Here is a 16,493-nt window from a genome sequence, read left to right as displayed (position 1 = left end):
ACCCGTCGCCCAATGTGTTGGAGCTCTCCCGGATGGAAGTATCCCATCGTCCCATGTGCGGGGCCTCTCTGGGGCCTCTCTCGGACGGAGTTATCCGGACGTCCAGCGTGAAGAAGCCCTCTCGAGCGACGGGGCCCGGCCGCCCAGCCCGTGGGACTCATGCGTGGGACAATATGTGGAAGCCCCCTGGTCGGGTGCCCCGCTGCCGCGTGCGGCGCTGTTTCCCCAATGTATCGAACCATTTTCGAGTTGGCTGGCTACATTGTTGTGGGTATGGGCAGGTGGCCGGACAGACAGGGTCCGGGCCCGTTTTTACAGCACGCTCCCCCACCCCCACGGCCACACAGTCCCCCGCACACTCCCGGCGTGATGTATCAATAGTCATCTGATAGTCCGAGCCCGGCAACCTCCAATTTTTTCCCCGCGGACGGCCGCGACGGGTCTTCGCGGAAGGAGGCGTCGTTATTCATACACCGTGAACCGTTTGGGGCCGCTCGTCAGCAGACCAGCCGCTGATGGACGTCCTGAGGCGAGCTGTGAAACCGGCGGCGTGACGGGCCCTCGCGCCGCGCCGCTCCACGCCGCGCCACGCCGCGCCACGCCACGCCGCGCCGCGCCGCACCGCGCCGGCCGCCCCAGTCGGTGTTACGTCAACGGCGGGCTGCAGAGCGGCGCGGCCGGGCTGATATCAGTCGTATATTCTGCGGATGCAGGGAGGCCGGAATACCTAATGGTCTCCGTCGGCTGCAGCGGTCCGTAACTCATCCCGCAATAAACTGGCCCGAGGGCATGCATCGTTAAAAATCGCTAAGCACCACTGAGAACAAGGGAAACTATTTTAACAAGCAATGATCGCCGCGAGACGGCGGCTGGCGCATGCTACCGGTCGCGCTCGGGCGACGGCACGAGAGTCCGGAGCACGCCCCGGATGGCCTGGCGGCCAGCTGGGGGCTCGTGAGTCGTCATCGGCAGAAGACTCCGGCTCTTCGGAGCCCGGTGCCGACGCGCTCTCCGTCAGCGGCCGGAGCCGCGTGCGGGGTTGACAGCCCCGACGGCCGTGTGACAGCCGGCCGTGTGAAGCCCTGTGCACGGCTTCACACGGCCGGCCAGACCCCGCCTGAAGCCCAGCTGCTAGAGCCCAGCTGGCTCACTCCGATTCGCCAGAGCCCAAGATTTCCGACGCCGTTTCCACGGCCAACAAGGAGCTCGGGCCGCTCGGCGGCGAACGTCAGACGGCGCTTCTGAAAATGACGTCGACTGTACGGTGAAGTAGGTTGACCTTTCAAACTTCTCACCCAGACCTCTCCTAACTGGTGCCACTCCGCAGCTGCCCCGCCCAGAGCGTCTGGGGAGAACAGTCAGCTCGCGGACGAACCCGCCGCCCTCCAGGAGCGGCCGAGCAGCCGCGCAGCGTGCAGCAGCGCTCGCTGTGCTGCTGCCGGCCGCGCCGCCTATCTAGCCAGCCGCGATTCCATGCCGCCCGCTCATTACCGCTGCAATTATACCGTCTGTCTATACTTATGTGGAAGCCCGGGTACGGGTGTGAATAATTGGCGGCTGGCCGTCGGGCCGTGGCCGGCCCCGGGGTCGTCCCCAGGGTGAGGCTCCGCTCCGGGCCAAGCGCCCCGCGCGCCGTCCGATAGCATCTCCGGCGCCGTGGGACCGGAACAGGCGAGCGCCGCCGCGTGCAGCGGGCGCCGCAAACGCCGCCGCCGTCCGCCGGCTGCGATGGCTCGCGCCGCTGGGAACCGACCGGCGGCGCCGTCCGTGCCGGGCGGCAGTCTGCGCCGGGGGCTGCGTTCGGATGTCCTGATGGTGGAGTGGAGCACGTCCTGAGTGTCTGCGCTCGTGACTGTCTGGCGGTTAGCTGGAGGGCCTGCTCGCCCTCGTCATGACGCACGCCTCAGCGCGCCGCGATGCTCGGCTTCCGCCCAGGGACAGACGCGGTCATGCTAACAGGCGGCCGGCGTCACCCGTTGGACCTCGCGGCGCTGTGACGGGTCATAGAGCCACGACGGGCGCCGAGGCGTTTGGGCGCTATATCATCGCGCAGGCGAAGCGCCCGAAGGCCCTGGTGACTACTTGAGCGACGGTGTGGGACATGTAGCTGCCGTCTATCCTCTCTACGTCCCGAGAGAACACCATGTGTTCCTTCTCTGATTCCATGGAAGGACTCGGGCCATGCAGCTATTATCTGATATATGTCTCGGGCCTTCCAGTCTCTAGCGCTTGGTTGGCATCTGCACCACTCCCAGAGGTGCAGAGCTGCAGCTAGCGAGTGTGTCATCCATGGCTCAACGACCCGTTCTGCACCCGGTGCCCCCCTGGTCCAGGGTACGGGATACGGCCACCGCAGACTACCACCGTGCCTGGCGCCTCCCCGGCCCGGGGTACGGCCACCGCAGACTACCACCGTACCTGGCGCCTCCCCGGCCCTTGGTACGGGGTACGGCCGGTCTGAAAGCCGCGGCCCGGTAAGCGTCCCGACAGGACGCCGTCGTGCCGCCGCACCCCGCCCCCTCTCCTCTGCTCACCAACCCGCCAAACAGTGCACCCCCGCCTGCTGACCGGTCCGCTGAGCAGCAAACCCCCGTGCGCCCGCGGGGCTGGCCGCTGGGAGGGCCGCCGGCGCGTCAGGGGGGCGCTCCGGCGGCCGGCGCCGCGCCGCCGCCGCCGTCTCGTGACCAGCGGCCGGCGCCGGGCGCCCGCGCCGCCAGCCGCCGGCGCCAGCTCTCTCACCGAGCGAAGGCCACGGCTCGCGGCCGCCCCGCCGACGCCGGCTTTGTCAAGAGCCACCTAATGACGCCGAATTTGTCTCATTATCAGCAATTTGCGTGCAGTTTATGCATCCGTGCAGAATTGCACGTGAAGTCGGTAAATCGTGTATGCACACTGTCGTATCCACAAGTTGTGGGCATGTGGCCGGCGGCGGCAACACGCTCGTGATCTCTGCGTCCCATGCAAGCCGCCGCTCCGAACAGCATGGGAACGATCACCCCGGAGGACAGCACAGAGAGAGGGGGGGGGGGGGGAGGGGGCTACTGGGGAGGGGAGCGGCCTCTATTGGAATCGAGTTACGAGTGATTGGACCAAACCAGTTCCAAACGCCGGTTCAACAACCGGCCCTTTCCTATTCCTGTTTGTTGAGGCCGGCTGCCCGGAGGGCGGACCGGCAGGAAGTATGTTCGATTGTTCCTTTGTTGTTTTTGGCCGATTCATTTTCTTCGTTCATCCCGAGCGCGCGCTCGGCCGACCGGCGGCGATCCCGTCTCCGGGAGATGCTCAATAATTCATCTAATTAGCCTCCGGTATCCAAGAACAATGTTACTCACGCTGGTTATGCCGGGGCGGGACCTACTTATCGAGCCTGTTAACGAGTCTATTCGCTGGTGGGGCCGTAACGTAGCGCAGCAGGCTGCCGCCGGAGGGCGCGCTGCACGGGCAGCCGGCACGTGCGTCCCGTGTGGATGGTGGCCAGGGTGGAATTGGGCGCGGTTTTGAGAGGGCATGACCAGCCCCTCGATCCGCCAGACCCGCGATGGTCCTGAGCGTCGACGCTGCCCCGTTCCTGTCGTTGTTGGGTTTAGGCATCGGTGGTGCTTAAGCGATGCGTGCTGATCTTAAAACATGTGTTTGTGTCAGACGCTATCTGTTGCTCGATCTTAACTATAGATGTGGGTTAAACGCTTATGTGTTGGTTGATAAGTATCCGATTGGTTCATCAAAACCTTGTGGCTTGATCGGTTTATATACATATATATATATATACATATATATATATACATATATACATATATATATATATATATATATATATATATATATATACACACACAAATAATTGCTATCTCTCTGCACTCAGTACAATGCATCCACGACAGCAGGTCCCACAGAAGACCATGTACACACCTTCGGGCGTGGACCTGCTGGTGACTCCGCGTACATGCCGCGAAATGACTCCGCATACATACCGCGAAATGACTCCGCATACATGCCGCGAAATGACTCCGCATACATACCGCGAAATGACTTAGCATGAGTACGCTGAAGCTGGCAAGGCTCCCTGACCATGACAGTCTGCTGGCCTGCTGCGGCGTGACTCACGCAGCCGTCCTCCCTGATGATTCACTCCTGGTGGCGCTGCCGGGCGGGTGCCGGGTCGGCAGCTCCGTGTCAGCGGCGGCCGGCATGTGGCCTCTGCCGCCTCCCACGCCCAGTCCGGGCAGACCGCGCGCGAGACGGGGGTCTGCCCCTGGCGGCGCGGCAGACAGCGGCTGAGCGGGCCGCGCCGCCGAGGGAGGGGTCTGTCCAGCGGGCCGCGTGACACGGGTCACCTCCGGCGCTGATGGACGGCCCAGGCGCACCGGCCAGCGACGACCGGATTCCGCATTAATCACCGGCTGCGCGCGCTAAAACTATGCGCCAAAGACAAAATATCGGCTTTGATGGATAGCCGAGAGGCGGGCCGCACCTGCCCGGCCAGGAAGGGTTGGCCGTAATCACCACCCTGCGCCGCGGAGACCCGGCGGGGCGTCAGGGACGGGCCCGCCGGCCGCTATATCCTGTCTCAAAATGTCCCCTGTCGGACGAGAATGCCAGGCACGCGGTCCCCGTCGGAAAAAGCGGCCATCAAGTGTGTAAGTGTCGCGGCGGAGGCCGATTCCGTTCGGCAGGCGACCGCCGCGCCGCTCCGGCGCCCCGCCCGCCGCAACGCGCTCGCCGCGCGCCGCGCCACGCTCGCGAACGGGCTCCCAAACGGGCGACCGGACGGCGTGCGCTACGCCTCCCGCCCCAGGGCAGTGACGCCGGGCTGAGTCCCGTCCAGGCCGCAGCGCGGTCACGCAGGCCGCCCTAACGAATCGCTTGTTTATGGTGCCCTTCATGTCTGCAGTTTTTACGATCCATCGGAAAATGGCGCAGACAGGTCGCATAAAGACAGTCACCTGCCCTTCCTGCCATTCAAGGGTAATTATGCAACATTACGCTACTGGGAACGAAATTTTCGGCTGCAATATAGGACGTAATTAGCCGGACTCAAGCTCTGTACGGAACAATTAGTTAAACGATGTTCACACTAAAGGGATTCACCTTGAAATTTATGCCGGCACTTTACAAATAATTGTTTGATAAATTGCTTCTGTTCCGCGGTCACCGATGGAGAATGAGCAATTATACCTACCAAAACGGCAAGCTTATTTATGCTCAAACTTGTAAATAATTCCTAGCCCAGGTAGCCAAATGACCTAGTTGACAGGTTTCCCCCCGTTGCAAGGAAGCAATCTCATTAAGAAAACTTACGGGCGTGGTCTAATGGTGACCGAGGTGTATGCGATACCCCGCTGCGAGAACGGAGCGGCCGACCTTTTCCCGGCGGCTGGCGCCGGCACAAAGAGGCCGCGCGCCACCCACGCGCAGTCGTCACGCTCCGCAGCGATTGTTTTTTATGCCAGCCTCGTCTCGCCGGGTGCACGCAGCCATCTGTCATGCTAGCGATATGTTGTACGCGCGCCGGCTCCGCGCGGCTTATGGGCGCCGTGTAGTTTATTGCGGCGATTCTGGTGCACTCGACCAGTTGGCCCGGTCGCGGTTCCTGCGGCAGCTGACTGCCCTCGTATTTGTGCGGGCCCCTGGCGTTACGAACGCGGCGTCGGCTAAAACTCGGTCTCGGTGCGCCGGCGTAACATGCTTCAGGTGTTCAACACCAGACAAGGATGGCGTAAAGCGACGCCGAAGGTGACCGGCTAGAGCTTCACCGTGAAGATAACGTCACTAATTTCCACGCGTGACATGTCGTGGTCGTGAGCTATCATGTTGTGACATGTCGTGACAAACGAGCTATCAGTAAGGCTGGGATGTTATCAAAATATTAGCATCCGTTCGCGCCGTTCACCTCAACAAGCACACAACTCAGGTGATCCAGACCATTAGTTCAGCACGTTTTAAATTGGGCTGCTGAATAATACATAAATGCTTGACTCATTTTGATTATCGGTGCGACAGTGCGGAAATGTATGGGCAATAAAACACCTCAAGATTGTGATACTCACAGTTTTGTCAGACACTGTTACGTTTGCAGCATTTTTTATTAACCTTTCCATTATATATTTCAAAACTTCTGCTTCGCGGGAGGTGAAAGTCGCATGGAGTATATCTGGACACACTGAAAAAGACAAATTTTGCATAAAAACCTAACGTCGAGGGACACTTTCACTTTTGGTCAACTACGCTCTTGACACTTATAAGAACATACCCTGCAGACAAATCAACGCCTGAAAGTAGCCTTTCCGCATTGAAATGTGCTTAACATGCTGTCCGATCCCACAAAGTTGTAAACGTGTGCACACTGTTGTGTGGGGTTATCACGTGCCAACCGCAGCTGAGCAGTACGACGCGGTGGGCGGCCGAACCAGATTCGACCCCCCCCCCCCCCCCACTGCTGCACCGCGTTGGGACGCGACAGTTCGCTGGTCTACCGTACGGCACTCTACCGATGTACCCTGTTTCGCCCCGGCTGCCACAGCGCCTCTCCCCCTCCCCCTTCGCGGCGTCGCGTGCGCTTCTCCAGCGGCTACAGTGGTCTGACCGCCGGCCGTGTCCTCCGACAGACGCTGTGATCCACGGGGAAGAGGAGGAGGAGGAAGAGGACTTCTCGGCCTCAGCCGACGTCATCAGTGCCACGTCGCTGCCGCCGCTGGAGCTGGAGAGCCCGCCCGTGAAGCTGGAGGCCAACAACAACCTGATGACGCCGTCGGCGCCTCCCGCCGGAGACGCGCTCAGTGAGAAGGCGGCGTCGGTGGGGCACGCCGACAGTGTGGTGGACTCGGACAAGCACGAGTCGGACCCGGGCTCGGACGCCGAAGTCGACCCGAGCCGGGACTCGCAGGCCGAGAACAAGAGCCCCGACGACGACAAGGTGGGCGGCAACAAGCGCCGCGGCCCGCGCACCACCATCAAGGCCAAGCAGCTGGAGGTGCTGAAGGCCGCCTTCAACGCCACGCCCAAGCCCACCCGGCACATCCGCGAGCAGCTGGCCAAGGAGACCGGCCTGCCCATGCGGGTCATTCAGGTGAGGCGCAGGCGCAGGCGCAGGCGGGCCGCGGTATGAGCGGCGGCGGCCCGGTGACGCAGCCATGCTGGGCCCGCTGGGACCGGCTGGTGCGTCAGCCATACTGGGCCCGCTGGGACCGGCTGGTGCCTTAGCTTTGCTGGGCTGGAGCTGACTAGTGCCTCAGCCACCCTGGGCTGGGACCCACTGGGACCGGCTGGTGCCTCAGCGGCGCTCGACTGGGGCCGGGGTTGATGGGGTACACACGTCCGTCCACGGCACGCGGTGAGCTATCGCTGGGAGGTTATCGAGCGGCAGTTTCCGGTCAGCGGTTTGTATATGCATCCGGCACGTGACAGCACTTGCCAGGTGCAAATGCTCCTTCCGCCACTTGACGTATTCCGCAGTCACGACGAGAGCTAAATGAGACATTTACCAGGCGCACAGCCAGAATCTGGAAGAACTGTGGGAAACGCTGTGCCGCAAGTAAAATAAGGAAACCAGTTGCCGGTGAAAATAAAGGCAGAACACATAGTCAGGTGCGCTGAACAACCCATTCGTGCTGCCGCCTATCGTGCGCCCTTCATGACGTCCGCCGCGAGCCTCCGGACACACGTCAAAGTGGACCACTGGTGGATTAGCAGTTGGCCAATACCATGCCGGGGAGAGCAGCCCTCACGACCGCGGCATGCGGGACGCAGATCGCCGCGTTCTTTTTGCCGCGCTCGCCGCGGTGCCGCAACATGTCGGCGCCGCCGTCGACCGTCTGGAGGCAGGGGGGAGGGGGCTTTTTGCGCCGCGCCGAGTCGACAGCGGGACGGTCACGTTCGCCCGGCTCTGGTTTCTCGCCGGTTACCCGAGTGACCAGATAGGGCAGGCAGCCGGCGGCGGCGGCGGCGGCGGCGGCGGCCGGGCGTCCGGCACCGCCGGCCCGCCGGGCGATCCGTCCAGACGATTGCATTGTGACCATCAGCTGCAACGCGAGCGCATCCGGCGCCGCCACGCGGTCGCCGCGGACAAGTGCGCGCCCCCGTCGATCTGGGATTAGCCTCCGCTGCGTCGGATCGGGAGCGGGAGCCGGAGCCGGAGTCGGGGTCGGAGCTGGAGCCGGAGCCGGAGTCGGGGTCGTAAACGGAGCTGGAGCCGGAGGGGGGGGGGGGGCGTGGCCGGAGCCGGAGCCGGAGCCGGGGTTGGAGTCGGAGCCGGAACCGGAGCCGGAGCCGGAGCCGGAACGGAAGCCGAGGTCGGAGCCGGAGTCGGAGCCGGGGTGGGGCCAGGGCCGAAGCCGGGGATAGAGGCCGGAGCCAGAGCCGGGGCCGGGGCCGGGAGGCAGAGGCGGCCAGCTCGCACCTCAGACCGCGAGCGGCCGCAGCCGGCGCGGTGGGTTCGGCGCGCTATCGGCCGCAATTGATGGCGGCCGGGCGGCGGCGCGGCCAGCCCACCAGGCCTGGGAACGCGGCAACCATCCGCCCGCCCCCAGCCGCCGCGCCGCCGCGCGCGCGCGTAAATCACGCCCGCCTGTTGCATAAGATTTGACAGGGGGCGGGTCAAGCGGCGGTGGGAGGAGACTCGTTCAAGGGTGGAATTCGCAGCCGGCCGGCCGGCCCCGCCCGCCCGCGCTACGGCTGCCATACTCGGCGACCGGCCGGCCCGCTCGCGGCCGCCGGGGCCGGTGCAACACGCTCCGCTGAAGCATGAGCTCTGACATCTCCAACACGGTGCGTAAATTCCGACATGGATTCCTGCGCAATCGGGGCCGACATCGTGTATCTGGCGCGGCCGATAAGATCCGGGGATTTTTCTGCTGTCGCCCGCTGCATTCAGCGCAGGCCGGCCCGGCTCGGCTGACGCCCGCCTGCAGACAGCTATCAGCTACATCTGGGGCCACGTTCCGGCCAAAACAAATGTTAGCCTTTCCCGGCGGCGGCCTCGACCATTTTTTCCATGGCGCGCGTCGCGGGGGGCGTGCCGTGGCTTTTCTGACTTTTCGGGCATTTATTCCGGCCTGTGGCACCTGCCCGGCGCGGCTGTATCGTATCGCTCCATCAGCGCGGCGGTCCTGTCCGGTCGGGCCGCGCGCCGAAAAAAGGCGCCAGTCTATCGGACGCAAACAGTCGCTCCGCGCGCCGCACTAGTAATTTATAACGTTTTTATTTATGCACGATGGGTATCGGATTGTTGCGGTTACGCGGCGCCGGCCGTCGGCGGCGGGCGCGCCGTAAATCGCGCTGTCCTGCGCGGCCGCTGCCCGCGCGGCCGCCGCTAATCACACATTCCGCAAACTAATGTGACACAGTGGCCGCCGCCTCGGCCACAAATAATAAGCGCCCGCTGGCCCGCGGCGATTCCTGAGTGTCGGAGGCCCGGTCCGGCCATGTCGGACGGCCCCTCGGCGGCCACCGCATGGCCTGCAGGTGTCGCTGGAACGAGCTCTGCCCAGCCGCTTGGCCCTGATTGATGGCGGAGGCACCCGTGATCTGCTCCCAAATTTGTTCCCGATATCCTCGGACTTGAAGTTTGAGGGCGGCCGCCGGAGCTAGCTCGGCAGAACGTTCGCGGATCTGTCCTCAACGAAAATCTGATCAAGCCAGCCGCCAGAGCTCGGCTCAGGCTGCGTGCCTCGAACCGGGCGAGCTCGGCGCGGGGGCAGCAGGGCGGGGCGTGCGCTTTTGACACGCGCGCGCGCGCCCAGCCGCCCAGCCCTGCTCACGGCGGCCGGCGTGAACGACAGGCGTCAGTTTTTGCGGCCGTTCTTGTCGAGTCCTGGGCCGGGGCCGGGCCGGGCCGGGCGGCGCGCGCTTCTTCGGTGCCCTGTCGCCCCGGGCTACCATCCGCTGGAGCACGCGCTGCTTTGCACCAGCGGAGGTGACGGCGCCTCCGGGGCAAAGGTGGAATCACCGTACCAACCGCTGATGTTCATTTGCATGCGGTATGAATATATTTGTTCTTCTATCCCTGCTCCTCGGAAGTCATGGAACTTGCCTGAGTAGAGAAAAAACATTCCACACTTTTTTGGAGCAGCGGGTGTATCAAATCTTTCTCATCGTTTCCGCCGGTCATATGAGTTCCTTCGAGTCGATCTGTGGTCTGCCCGCCTCCTCCCAACAGTCTGCCCTGGACAATCAAACTGACCAGCCGTCTCGCCGTTATCTCCGGCGGACTCCTCCCGAGCTCTGCAAACGGCCTGCAATCTCCCTGCCACCTCTCCGCCGGTGTCTCTGGAGCAGCCAGCCGACCTCCCATCTCTTCGCCATCTCCCTGTCGGCTCCCCCGGCTTCCGCACGCCGTCCTGTCATCTTTCCGCCATCTCCCGCCGGTGCGCGCGCAGCCGAGCGGAGCCGGCCTGCCGGACGGGCGGACTTCTGCCCGCCCGTCCGCCGCCGACGTGCTTTATCGCCAAGAACAATAACATTACAGTTGATTGACCGGGGCTCACGCCGGCCGAGCGCGCAGAATAGAGCCATCTCGCGGCTGACGCTATCACTAAATCGCGCCAGATGATAGCCGCGACTCGTTAGCGGCGTGACAGGCCGACTTTGTCTGGCCGCCGCTGAAAAACGGGCGGCTCACATGACGGACAAGGCTACTGAGGCCGAGGCGGCGGCGGCGTGCGCTGCGTGCACCTCTCACGCAGCAGTGGCCACGGGAGCGGCGGCGAGCGCAGCTGTCCGGGTCGCAGCCCCAGGCACGCTCTGGCGCGCCGTATGGGTGCGTGCTGGCGAAAAGGTGGCTGGAAAGGGGACCGCATGCAGTCGGCCGTGAACGGTGATACGGGCAGCCGTGCGAGGGTAGCACGTGGTTCGGGAGCGCGCGACGGGATGATACTGAGCAAGGGGAGCCGTTTTTACGGCAGAAAAGCCAAATCATAGGTCTTTTCCGTGAGCGCTTTTTACAACGCATTCATCATTCCGCTGCCCTACGCTGCCTCTCGAGATTACCTTATGAAACCGCAGTGCTCTGCGCTGGCAAGGATGCCGTAAGCGTGTTGCGCACACGGAAGTCCGCGTTGAATACACAGCCTCTCCGGCTAGGTTAAACGGCGGCGGCCATCAACCGGCGGCGTCCGGTGGCGGCCGCCATGATTGCCGGGTAGGCCAACAAGAGGGCGGCTCACGGGCGCACCGACCGGCAAACGGCGCCGCCCGACCGCAAACCGCAGCGGCGCGCTGGGCGGCGCACGGCCGCCGCCGCCGTCCAGACACGCCACGGCCGACCGGCACCGGCCGGCGACGACGACGACGACGGCGACGACGGCGACGACGGCGACGACGGCGGCGGCGGCGGCGGCGGCTTCCGGCCGGGCGGAGGGATTTACAGGGCGCCAGGCGGATTTATGAGGCGCCGCGACGCCCCGGCGGGCTGTTGATCACGCGGAGACCACCGGGCGTCGGCGCCGTCGCCAGCGCGACGGACGGAGGCGTGATTCAGTGATGCGGCACGTGTCACCATCGTGTGAACTATCCCCGGCTGTGTTGTCCTGCCGTCTGTCTCCTGGTGGCGATACTGTCTCCCGCTGCGTCGTCCTCTCCGCCTCCTGATCAAACTGACTGCGTTCTCGAAATGTGCGATCCTGCCCGTGGAGCGGCCGGCTGACGTCTGCGCCTCTTCCGCAGGTGTGGTTCCAGAACAAACGCAGCAAGGAGAGGCGCATGAAACAGCTCTCGTCGATGGGCATGCGCGCTCACATGTTCGGCAACCCGCGGAAGCTGCGCGGTATGCGCATGTCGCCCAGCATGGACGACTTCCCGTTCTACGCCGACGGCCAGTTCTACGGACACCAGCCATTCAACGAGTTCTTTCCGGCTGGACCGAACCCTGCCATGGGTTTCCCTACCGGAGGTGAGAGCCCCTCCTGGTGCCGTCTGCCTGTTTCTCGCGCTCGGTGACAGAGACGCCGGGGGCAGAGGACATCTAGGCTGAACGACTTTGCGCAGGGTTTCTGACTTTCGGTGCAGTTGCAAAGAAGTGAGAATCCGTGTGCGGGAGGGGGAAGAAGAGGGAGGTTCTCAGGTGCTCAATGAAATCATGTCGTTATAAATGCTTCGCTTACTTGTCTTCGTTGCGAATATTTCCGTAAGAAGGGAAAGTTTAGAGAAATGCCGTCGCTCAGTGCCTGGCATGCGGCCGCTGCCGACCCTGGCTGGACGGCACGAGTGTGTATCTGACGACGCGGCGGCCCTGGACAGGTCCCGGAGTGCCCGTCTCCATGGAGCAGCCCCTGCCGCCCGGCGGGCCCATGGGTGACTTCGGCGGCATGAACGGCATGCCGATGGACCACCCGTTCATGCCGCACAGTGACCTGATGTCGCAGCGCTCCAGTCCCGACAGCGTCAACAACCTGGTGAACGGGATGCCCCCCAGCGGCCCGCCGCAAGGTGAGTCATGCGGCCGACGGCAGATGTGCCGCAGCGACTCTCCCCTTCCCCCGGACAGCCGGCGGCACCTCCGGCGCCGCGCTGCAACCACTGGCGACTGCGTGCGCCTCGCATGCCGCCACCAGCCACTAATGACAGCAATCAGGAAGCCGAAGAAAAGATACCACTTAAATCTAATAAAACTAATTAAAGTTTCATCTCGATCGATCGGCCGGGGCGCATGCGATCTCACCCCTGGCCTGTAGTTATCGACACGAGCGGCGGTGGCGTGCGAGCTGCGCGGCCCGGCCGGCCGCGCTCGCGCCGACCGTCGCTCGCCATTGATCGCGCCGATTGATCGAAATTCGCGGCCGATTGCATCGCGCGCCGCGGCGCGCGCGCACAATGGGCCGCGGCCCGGCCCGTCGGGTGTTTGTAAATGCGACGGGGCGTTTCCGGCGCGCCGCGGCGCAGAACGGCGCGCCGCGCACCGTCGCCGCCGGTCGCGGCGGCGCGGCGGCCGCGTGACGTCGCGGTCGCCGGCCGACAAGTTAATTCGCCGCCGCGTCGGCTCGCCGTGGACTCAGATAATGGACGGTGACACGCGTCAAAGCGGCCAAATGAATTGTGATGGAGCGCGGCGCGACACGGGGCCGGGCCGGCCGCCATACGTCTGGTGGCCGCTGAGCCGCGGCCGCCGCCCCTGCGGCTCGTCTCCCTCGAGTGCTCTCGCGCCGGTGCGGGTGCCCTCCCGCCGCCGGCTGGTCTTCGGTGGTGTCACGCTGCTCGCTCGCCCCGCCGCGTCGGTCTTCGGGGCTCACGGCGCGACGGTATCCCGGCTCGTTTCACGGCCCTTGCGTGTGCACTGCTCGTGCTTTCGTCGTGTTCCCCTGCCACCTGACCACCGCCTAATGGCCATGCCGGTGTTGCCTTCGCCACTCAGATTAGCCGCCCGCATTCGGCGTTATCGTGGGCGCAATGTTACCCGCCGTGCGCCGTGTGCCGTCTTGCATCGCCCGCGAGAGGTCCGGGCCACGGTCGTGCGCTGAGTTCGTGCCGCCGCCGCGCCTCCGCCGCGCGCTAACGGTGCCCCTGCTCTCGCTCCAGGTCCGGGCAACTTCACCGACCACCCGTCCAACGAGGGTCTGGTCTGGTGACCCGTGCGCGAGTGACCTGAGCTCCTGCGGCCCGAGCTCGCCGCCCGGCGCGGCCCGGCGCCGCCTGCGCCGCCCGGCGGCTAGCGCCCCGGGCGCCGCGCGGCGGGGTTCGGCGTCACTCACACGCGGCGGACGGGCCGGCGCCGCTCCGCGGAGCTGTTGTGTTGCCAGATCAGTGTCACAGCTCCACTGGGGCGGAACCTATAGTGCAATCTATTGTTAAGGAAGTCGGCGACGCCGTCTGCTGGCGACGCTGCGCGCGGAGGGAGCGGGAGGACAGGCGTCGGCGGCAGGCGCCCGCGCCGGTGCGTCCTCCCGAGCGAGCTAGGCAGGCGCACGCGCGCGTGTGTCCTCTCTGGCGAGCCAGCCCAGTAGGACGGGCTGCAGGCCACCGTGCAGTCTCGGAGGCCTCCGACATCAGCCGCCCCGGGTCTCGGTGCAGTGAACCCATCGGTTAGTGAACCTACTGAGTTAGCTGGAGTGTCCCTACCTGGACTATCGTGAAGCCAACCTTTAACCGTAGCGGAGCTGTGTATGGCGTCATCTGTACTATACCGGTGATCTGCGGCAGGTGTTTGGTGGAAGCCATCGCGATAAGGGCGTCAAGCACCTTGAGAGCCGTTCCCCTCTCACACGTGGTCGTACGTTCATGAGTCCTGTGTTCCCGTAAGTTGTAGCTCTGTGGACACATCGTATATTTAAAGTTTATCCTGTCGCGTGCCGTGACGAATATGGTGTGACGTGTATGGATCTTGTACGCGTGCCAATCTGTGACCCCCGCATCTCGAGTGAACACGCCGCGTGAATGTGATTAATGTATTTTTGTTGTAAATAAGGATGTCATTAAATGTTCTTCGTTGTGAGAATGGCGTTTGCATACACGTTAGACAAAGTATACAGCCGGTACGGCCGTGGGAGACGGCCGGAATGCTAACTGGCCGAACGTTGCGTACGTACTAACAAACACCAGACGAGGGCGCTTGTTCGAACCATTATACCATCTAGGGTAAACGGCAGTTGCACGAGGCAGCGGCAGCCGTGGCGCGACACGACAGGCCTCTGGGAAGAGGTAAATTCTGAACAGCTAGCAGAGCAAGCCTCACATGGATGACCCACTGGGGGAGGGAAGGAGGGGGGGGGGGGGGGGGCACTGGCCACCGGTCACCGGCCACGGCACAGCAGCCAAACAAGGAGTCCTGGCAGTTCCAGAGCCACACGGCTTATTCTCTCTCTGGACGAATTCCTGGAGACGACCGAACAAAGAACGTCAGACAGCGGTGACACTGCCGCTCCCCCCCCCCCCCCCCCTCCACCTGGCTCCCAAGACAAGCATTCTGTACTCTTACCCAACTGCGCTCGTCTTGTGTTCAACTGCAAGTGCAATGACACCGGCTGGGAGCGCGCACACACTCCGAAGAAATACAGAAATAGAGAGAGAGTGCGGCTCCCGCCGGAGCTCCGCCGACTGTACGCAGGTGAGTAGCGCAATGGAGCTGCGGAAGAGTGCGGCTCCCGTCGGAGCTCCGCCGACTGCACGCTGGTGAGTAGCGCAGAGGAGCTGCGGAAGAGTGCGACTCCCGTCGGAGCTCCGCCGACTGCACGCAGGTGAGTAGCGCAGAGGAGCTGCGGATGAGTGCGGCTCCCGTTGGAGCTCCGCCGACTGCACGTAGGGGAGCAGCGCAGAGGAGCTACGGAAGAGTGCGGCTTCCGTCGGAGCTCCGCCGACCGCACGTAGGTGAGTAGCGTAGAAGAGCTGCGGAAGGGTACAGCTTCCATCGGAACTCCGCCGACCGCACGCAAGTGAGCAGCGCAGAGGAACTGCGCAGGAGTGCACTCACGCAGATGACGGGAACGCCACGCGGCTGTTCTGCGGACTGATCGGAGTTTCCTCGTACGCACTGATCTGCGGACTACTCGGAGTTTCCTCGTACGCACTCTTCTGCGGACTGCTCGCAGTTTCCTCGTAAGCACTGATCTGCCGAGCCCCTTCCAGTCAGCAGGTGTAGGGTTTCGCCAGGCGGTGGCAGTCTGCCTCGGTCGTAAGGCTCCGTCATGGGATGCGAGGAGGCGGCAGACAACGTGCACACTTGTTTGCTTCTACTTTGTCACCCTAAATATCCAACATGACCTACTAAGCCCTACTTGCATCACCTACTATCTATCTAAAGTGACCTGATACGTGGCTGATATGCTACCTATACAAGTGGCTGATATGGTATCGAACGTATCCTTGGGTGACCCTTACGTTTTTGTTTACCAGCACTGCTCGCAAACGTTCAAGCGGTCGGCTCACATTTACGAATATTAAAAACAGTGCTAGCTTTGCATATAAGTAGCATAGAAAAGACAGCATGGCATGCGGAATAGTTGTAGTGGGTACCATCTTTCCTTACTGCACCAGTGGCCAGGTTGATAACGAAAAATGGCGACATACATACATTTTGCATCTGAGCGATATGGATACACGGTTCATCAAGTGCTCAGTTTCATCGACTTTCCTCGGCCGCGAGCAGCTCAGGAACACAAGTCATTATCGATGCTAACCTGTCACACCTCTGCGTGATCGTTGAGCGCCATCTGAAACGCTGCACAGTGCACATATAAAGCAAATACGACAAACGCCTGACCCTGCGTTTCTATGACAACGGCGGTCAACAAAATAGCACTTGGTGAGAAGGTGGCCCCGGATGCTTGCTTCACCCACCTTTAGCTTGCGTTGGTCACCGGTCTTCCGACACTTGGTTCGACAAACTAATGGTTTGTTTGCTTCGCTACAGGCCCTGTTGTGTGTTTTAGCCTGAATTGTAGGCTGGTTCCATCACTTTCTCACCTTTTGGGTTAATGAGCCTACATTTTGTCAACGCAGGGTTTGCCATTATTATCATTCGATATTACGTCATTTTTTAAAATCATCTTCATGAAACTCGCCAGAGGTGA

The 16,493-nt window shown here is 62.9% G+C and overlaps 1 protein-coding gene across 1 annotated transcript in view; it reads left to right on the top strand.

Moving 5' to 3' along the window:
- LOC119112302 (LIM/homeobox protein Lhx1) overlaps window positions 1-13,610 on the top strand; it is a 28,440-nt gene extending 14,830 nt beyond the window's left edge. The window contains exons 3-6 of the mRNA XM_037236417.1: window positions 6,606-7,066; window positions 11,659-11,884; window positions 12,232-12,420; window positions 13,507-13,610. Coding sequence (XP_037092312.1) covers window positions 6,606-7,066; window positions 11,659-11,884; window positions 12,232-12,420; window positions 13,507-13,556 — 926 coding nt within the window. The 3' untranslated portion in view covers window positions 13,557-13,610. The remainder of the gene's footprint in view (window positions 1-6,605; window positions 7,067-11,658; window positions 11,885-12,231; window positions 12,421-13,506) is intronic.
- Window positions 13,611-16,493: the final 2,883 nt, after the last annotated feature.

The sequence above is a fragment of the Pollicipes pollicipes genome, unplaced genomic scaffold (assembly GCF_011947565.3).
Source record: "Pollicipes pollicipes isolate AB1234 unplaced genomic scaffold, Ppol_2.1 Scaffold_7261;HRSCAF=8764_pilon_pilon_pilon, whole genome shotgun sequence".
Lineage (NCBI taxonomy): Eukaryota > Metazoa > Arthropoda > Thecostraca > Pollicipedomorpha > Pollicipedidae > Pollicipes > Pollicipes pollicipes.
This window is presented reverse-complemented; position numbering and strand designations above follow the sequence as displayed.